At 36.9% G+C, this 7,662-nt stretch overlaps 1 protein-coding gene across 3 annotated transcripts; it reads left to right on the top strand.

Annotated features, from left to right (window-relative positions):
- The first annotated feature begins 1,135 nt into the window (after nucleotides 1–1,135).
- Nucleotides 1,136–7,641, top strand: LOC121996718 (serine/threonine-protein kinase BSK1-like). 3 transcript variants are annotated; one of them, XM_042550788.1, is made up of 10 exons: nucleotides 1,136–1,279; nucleotides 1,356–1,810; nucleotides 1,925–2,060; nucleotides 2,604–2,737; nucleotides 3,734–3,839; nucleotides 4,805–4,890; nucleotides 5,703–5,891; nucleotides 6,617–6,784; nucleotides 6,870–6,983; nucleotides 7,223–7,641. In XM_042550788.1, exons 2-10 carry the CDS (start codon nucleotides 1,475–1,477, stop codon nucleotides 7,475–7,477), a joined length of 1,524 nt encoding a protein of 507 aa, XP_042406722.1. In that variant the 5' UTR covers nucleotides 1,136–1,279; nucleotides 1,356–1,474; the 3' UTR covers nucleotides 7,478–7,641. The 3 variants fall into 3 exon arrangements, with proteins under 3 accessions (XP_042406722.1, XP_042406720.1, XP_042406723.1); XM_042550786.1 differs by having other exon boundaries at nucleotides 1,142–1,270; XM_042550789.1 differs by having other exon boundaries at nucleotides 1,155–1,270; nucleotides 1,363–1,810.
- Nucleotides 7,642–7,662: the final 21 nt, after the last annotated feature.

Below are 7,662 nucleotides of genomic sequence, written 5' to 3'. Positions count from 1 at the left end.
TAAATTTGAATTTAAATTTAGGGGTTTTAATTTATATTCGAGTTGGGAATGAATTTGAATTAGGATTTTCCTTGAACATACCAAGTGGCGCCCGTAGCACCAATGGCTTTTTTTTTTTCACCCAGAGTGTTTTTTTTAAAATCATTTTATATCAATACCGTTATAATAACAAATAAACGTTTATTCCAATTGCTCCATATGTAAGTTGATTATATGAATCATTTTACAATATTAAATTCGATCCCTTATTATTCTATATATATTTAAATAAATGTTATTATATTTTATTATTATTATTTAAATATTTTTGAGTTTTCATTAATTGCCTAAACATATTCATACCATGAATTTTTTTAATAGACAATTAAAATTTTTTTAACGTCTTATTTCTTTCCTATCTTATATCTATAATACTAAATTTTCTCTCCAATATAAAGTTTAGATACTAAAATTACATTTGTAGCCAAACAAACTCCGTGGATTTATTGGTGAGGGCGCAGGGACGAACATATTCACCTTCCATCAGGAACGCCAACCTTTAACCAAGCATTCTGTAACGGCAGCACTTTCACTTGATTGCGATGACACAAAATCCAAAACCACAGCGGCCGTTACTGTTCAAAAAACTGAATTCAATTCAACGTGAGCCAAGAGGTGGATGCGGATGGAAGCTTGATTCAAGCCCGGTTGGCTCCGAGTCTTCTCTTCCCCACAAGAGCCGGTAGCTTATGGCTGTTTGTTTATGTATGATCACTTTTGCTCGTCAAACAACGCGCTGTGGACTCGGCCAAATGCGCGGAAGTGATACGCCGGTCCCTTCAGCCACTTTCAGAACAGAGCGACCCGGCAATCTTTCCACCAACCTGATTTACACGCCCAGAAATTGGGCGAAGTTTAGAAGCTGTTCCAAAAATTTAGGAAATGCAAAAAAGAAATGTTGAAAGGCGGCCCGTGACAAGAGTTCGCGACTCGTGAGATTCATGTATTCTTTTCATTCTGATAAAGATCTGTCACCGCCTGACACCTATTTTCAGCAACAAATCAAACAAAGTAGATATTTTTTTAACAAAGTAAAGTAGAGTTGTGCGAAGAGCAACTGTGGTTGCATGTACTAAATGCTGCTTGTTTATTGTGCGTCCAGTTAAGGCCGAAGAAGATACGGAATAAAAGGAAACGAATTTTAATATTTGGCGGTACAACTGGAGGCCGAGTTATCGCCGAAAGGAAGGAAGAGGAAATGGAGAAGCAAGTGATGGCAGTAGAGCAGAAGGTGTAGTTGGTTGGTTCTCTATTCTCTGGCCTTTTTCACTTTACCTCTGTAAAAAAGTTGGCATTTTTCACTGTTTTCCTTGTAGTTATCAGTTTTAACTGAGGCATACATAGAAGGGTAGAGACGAGAAATACAGAAGTTTTCATCGAGAAAGGAGTAGCTTTTGTTGTCGTCGACTCGGCTTCGTCGTCGCTGGTGGCGGTGATGGGGTGCTGCTGCTGCAAGTCCTCCCTGCAGCCGGAGATCCAGCAGACGGAGGAGAAGTGGAGCAACCAAAGCCAGCATCAACAGCAGCGCCGCCGCCCGTCCTTGACGCTCCAGGCGGCGGAGGGAGGCGGAGGGCGAGAGGTTCCGGCCTTCGACCAGTTCTCGCTGGCGGAGCTCAGGGCGGCGACCGACGGATTCAGCCCTAATAACGTTGTGTCGGAGAGCAGCGACAAGACCCCTAATGTGGTCTACAAGGGCCGGCTGCAGAACCGCCGGTGGATCGCCGTCAAGAAATTCTCCAGGACTGCCTGGCCGGATCCCAAACAGTTCGCCGTTGGCCTCTTTCCCCACTCCTTCGATTTCGTTTCGATTCCTCTCTTTTTGTTTCTGGATTGATCTTGTTCTTGGTAGCAAAAAGGGAATAATTGGTTCTTCTTGGAATTGCAGGAGGAAGCATGGGGAGTTGGGAAATTGAGGTACAGGAGGCTGGCGAATCTGATTGGGTACTGTTGCGAAGGGGATGAGAGGCTTCTGGTTGCTGAGTACATGCCAAATGACACCCTTGCAAAGCATCTCTTCCACTGTATGTATTGCCAGCACTCAATTATCTTTTTCTTCACTTGAAATGGCAACTTCATTAGTCAAAAAATGAATGTTACTCGTCATTTTTGCTGAAAGCGAGTCTTTCAATTTGTAGGGGTTTTTATCCTATTAGGAACATTATGCCATAGTTTGAATTTTCGTTTTTAGTTGATTTTTTTTTAAGCAGATACCTTCGTTGATACTAGTATGCATAATTTTCAAGTGAACTTCCTATGAAATTGGTAATTCAAAATTCTGATGGGAGTAATTGTATTAGATTGATCTAATTAGCATCAGGAAGCACTGTACGATGTCTAGGTTCTTCTAACAACAACAAGATAAAATCTTGATTTTCAAATGAAGCATGGTGAGTTTTTGGTTCCCTATCTAGAAGGTACAATCTCATAACAGTTTCAGTAAATGAAAACAATTACTTTTTGATTAAAAAATACAATTTTTAACATCTTATGCAAGATTTAGTTGTATTACTTCTTTAAGCTTACTTTATATGGAATCTTACCATTTATCGTTGTTTGCTTTGAAGGGGAAAACCAAACCATTGAATGGGCTATGCGTTTAAGAGTTGCATTCTATATTGCTGAAGCCCTCAACTACTGTAGCAATGAGGAACGACCACTATATCATGACCTGAATGCTTACAGAGTCCTTTTTGATGAGGTGATCAAGCTATTCATTGTTGAATCACCTTTCAATTGTGTGAAACATCATTGTAATTTGTACCCTGAAAACAAAGATAACTTTGTTGAGATGATCAGCTTTTATTCCATAATTGTCTGCAATGTTATGGAACTTTGTTTTCTAGGTTTCTTATTTCTGAAAACTTCTACTTGGAAACTAAGATGTAGTGATTTGTCAAATCTCATGAACATGGATTTTTTTTTCTATACTAAAGATATTTCTTCTCTATGATGGGATTAAATTGGTCAAACTTCTGCGAGTTTAGAGCTAGGATATACAGGATATACTTACGAGCAAAGCTTTCGTTGCTGTTTGAGAATGCATTTTTTATTTAGCTGGATTTTCCATCTTCAGAAATCCCTGAATACAATTTGTCATTTTCCTTCTGTTGGTTTAGTGTGTGTATTATGAAAGTAGTCATTTACTAACTATAGGCCATGATATTCTGTTCGTGCATAATAAAAACCAATTTTATTTTATTTTTATCTATCAATAGCAGTATTAACGAAGTTAAGTGAAGCACAGTTAGAGTCATTCTCTGATTCACCATTCAATCCCTTCTTCCTTTTTTTTAAGAGTGAAATTGCCAAAACATATTTTGTACCTAGGGCTATAAGATTAAGAGGCCAAGTGAATGTAATTCTTGATGCCAGAATATTTTTTTTAAAGTACGGGCTTGTTAGATCATAAATGTACAATTATGTTGAAATTGGTGAGATCCATTTCCCCCTTTTGTCAAAATTGCTGCAATCACAAAAAGACCATGTTCATGCACTTTTTTATCTTTACCATGCAACTAGACTGAAGGTAACATCGATGTGTAAAACTTTTGAGAATAGGTTCAGAAAGTGTAACATGAAAAAAAAAGTAACTAATTACTATTCTTTCATTTGTAAATTTGATGCAATCACAGAAATTGGTGTGGATCTGTTTAAAATGCTGAGTTTTAGTTTATTTTTATACATATGTATGCAGGATGGTGATCCACGGCTTTCTTGTTTTGGTCTTATGAAGAACAGCAGGGATGGGAAAAGTTATAGCACAAATCTAGCATATACACCACCAGAGTATTTAAGAAATGGTAGTAGCTTATTTAAAGAGTTTTGTTACGTATATTAAGCTTACATTCCTCAAGATACAATTTCATTTGCACAAAATCTCTATGTTTTTTGTACATTTTTCTACAGACAAAACTCTTCTGTATACTCAAGCATAATGCTTTATTTTTGGTGTGGAAAGGACTAGTCTTTTTTGTCATTGAATTTTGTGTTATATGTACCTTCCTTCCTTAAGTAACATTTAGAAAAGTATTCTGTACATTGATAAATTACAATCTGCCAAAACAAATCAGTATTAATTTTCTCCTATTAGGAAATCAGTGGAGAGTATGAAGCTTGACAAAGATGGAGAATTATAGATGTTTACTATTACTTCATACCACTAGATTAGAATACATGATGTTCCAATCCCATTCCAAAGAACTGCCTCTTCTCTCCTTTGATGCAAGATTATATTGGTATTCCCTTTTGTTTCCCTTCATATGCTAATAGCATAGGTAAATTGTACAGACCTTGTAGTAAATTTGAATTACAGGTCCACTTCATATTGGTTTCAGGCTGTGATGATCCTCAAACATGCCTACGTAGTCTGAAATGCTATGGCAATGCTTTATATAAGTTTTATGTACTGTTCAATCTACCTGATTTGATTATTATTGTCCATTTTGTATGACAATGCTTTGGTATTTTGATGATAATCCAATGCAAACTTCATACTGATTATATATATATATATGTAACATACACACCCACACACACAAACTTGCCTAGTTGCTTTATTTCCAGTTTATTAGTCAATTTTGTTGGGGTCCCAGCAATTTGAAACTAGGCAGAGTCCTACATACACAGAACTTCATACAGTGCCGTTCATGTTTTTTTTTTTTTGAACATTTATTGGGAAAGTTTGTAGCAAGGTATATCTTCCAATTGCCAAATTTACTATTTGAATCACCACTCAGATGACTGGAATATCTTGAATTCTCTGCAGGGAGAGTAACACCAGAGAGTGTGATATTTAGTTTTGGCACCGTGCTCTTGGATCTTTTGAGTGGAAAGCGCATTCCTCCTTCTCGTGTAAGTGTTTATACCATTCTCATATCTTGTTGGTTGTGGCTAGGCAATAAGACACCATTGTGATTAAAATCAGGTTGTTGACAGACTGTATACTATATTGAGAGCCTATGAAATGTTACCTTTGTTACTCAAACCAAAACAAAATTGAGAAAATTGCCATTGTGGTGTCTCATTGGCTACAAGCATATTAGCTTTCTAAGCCAAGATTAGTACAAATATCTATTGTAAAAAAAAAAAAAAAAAGACAAGGCTGAAAAATTGCAATCAAAGAATGCCACAAATATCAACCAGCCTCTTATTTTAGGCAGCATGAATTTTGTCATCATTGTTCATGGCTCTATTTTCGTCCTACTTAGCTCCATCGTGGCACTAGGTTGGCTGAAAAGAAAAGTGATTGTCAATGACAAGAGCCACTCACATATATTTCTTAACAAGGATTCATGAGTTTTGAGATCAAATAGCCAAATGTTAGATCGTTTGGGTTATATTTGTCCAAAATTGAAATTTCATCCACAATGTAATTTTCTCACTTAAACTAGGTCCATGAGTTGCATGCCTTATCAAGGCCGTGTCAACCATACAAAAGGATTAGGGAAAATGATAGTTTATCTATTTTTTGGTACCTGTGAATATTCCAACTTCTTTTTGATTGTGCCCATCTGTAACTATATTTATCACTTCGTCCACTTGTGATTAGCAAAGTTTGTCAAGCATGGACTCCTATACATTTGTCCATCTGTATTGGTTATACTATATGAAGAGACAAATAAGTTTGAGTGGTTGTCTGGTTGATGAAATCCAAATTCTTGCAGGCTCTTGACATGATACGTGATAAAAATACTTTAGTCTTAATGGATTCCCACTTGGAAGGAAATTTCTCGACCGAAGAGGCAACTACACTTGTTGACCTAGCTTCTCAGTGCTTACAGTCTGAGCCTAGGGACCGGCCCAATTCAAAGAAGCTGGTGGCAACACTTGGGCCATTGCAAAGCAAATCAGAGGTACAGTTTCCTTTCCGATATTTCTTGAATATGAATAAAAAAAAATACTCCAATTATCTGCTGCATATAAATTATGAACCATTCAATTTTACAAAATGTCCAAGTTGCCAAATCTGTAAAGTATTCTTAGTCCATTAGTATTTTTGAAAGTTAATTGATACAGTAGCTTCCTTTTTTATTCTAAAACAATTTAAGCATTGATATATTGGGAATAATTCAAGAAAATGTGTGATTCTGCAAACTACTAGCTCATTGGTTTTACAAAAGTCCGTGGAGTGCACTATTTGTGGAGAAATTGTTATTGGAAAAAAAAAAACTAAAATGCTTATAGGTTAGGTGACTCTTATAAAACTTGTTAAGTACTTAAGTTGCCACAAATTAAAAGATTTAGATAAATGAGGCTGCCAATGCTACATTTCTGAAATGTTATAGTGGTCTAGTGTTTGGTATCTGCATTGATATATTTTTTTCATAGTTTTCTTTTTAAACTTCAAAGTTTGTGTATTGCAATAATGTTGTGTGTTATACATCTCGTTGATTGGATGTTCGTCCAAGCAAATCTAAAGATTCAGATAAATGAGGCAGTCAATGCTACATTTCTGAAATGTTATAATGATCTAGTGCTTCATATCTTCACTGTTGAGCAGCTGCACTGTTTTTTTTTTCCTTACTTTCCTTTTTAAACTTTAAAGTTTGATGCATGGTAATAATCTTGTGTTATACAGGTGCCATCTTACGTTATGATGGGCTTTGAGAAGCAGCGTGAAGAAGCTCCTCCACCTCCGCAGCAACCTCTGTCGCCAATGGGGGAGGCCTGCTCCAGAATGGATCTTACAGCTATCCATCAGATTTTAGTAATGACACACTACAGAGATGATGAAGTAACAAATGAGGTATTTGTGCGACTTGAAATTATTTCGAATGCTTTTAGTTTGTAGATAATAGAATTATGGATTCATCTCTTCATGTTTGTATCAGCTATCATTTCAAGAATGGACACAGCAGATGAGGGATATGCTGGAAGCACGGAAGCGAGGGGATTTTGCTTTCCGCGACAAAGAATTTAAAACAGCAATTGAGTGTTACTCACAGGTATTTCTATTCAGCATAATTGTGGGAAAAAAATGGATTCTTTCATTGAGATGAAAACTGAATGTTGGTCTGAGACTTCAGAGATAGTGTTAAATGTTGAGTTTATTGATGTATTTATTGGATTGAAGGTAAACTAGCAGATGCTATTTAGACTTCATCAGGGAAATTAAGTACAGGATTACCCACATTGCTTTATCTACTTGCGAAAGTTGATATTGCTCTTTCCTATTGTCTTGCAGTTCATCGACGTCGGCACAATGATCTCACCTACTGTGTATGCTAGGCGAAGTTTGTGTCATCTTTTGTGCGACCAACCTGATGCTGCTCTACGAGATGCAATGCAAGCTCAATGTCTTTACCCTGATTGGCCTACTGCTTTCTATATGCAAGCCGTTGCTCTCGCCAAGCTGAACATGCAGGGCGACTCCCAGGACATGTTGCAGGAAGCTGCGATGCTCGAAGAGAAGCGGCAGAAGAACACTAGAGGCTCCTAGTTTGGTCATGTTCCTGTGATTGTATCTTCTCACTATACTTGTTCATGTTGTGCTTGCGTGCCTGGGGAAAAAAATATCATAGAGAAAAATGGTTTGGATCAATTCAATGTATTTGGTTCTTTGTCATCTATCTCTTGAACTAAAGATGTGAATAATTTGATGAATCCCATGAATCTATCCAAAGC

Source organism: Zingiber officinale, chromosome 6A (genome assembly GCF_018446385.1).
Source record: "Zingiber officinale cultivar Zhangliang chromosome 6A, Zo_v1.1, whole genome shotgun sequence".
Taxonomy (NCBI): Eukaryota; Viridiplantae; Streptophyta; class Magnoliopsida; order Zingiberales; family Zingiberaceae; genus Zingiber; species Zingiber officinale.
Note: the sequence above shows the minus strand (reverse complement) of the source record. Positions and strands in the feature narration are given on the sequence as shown.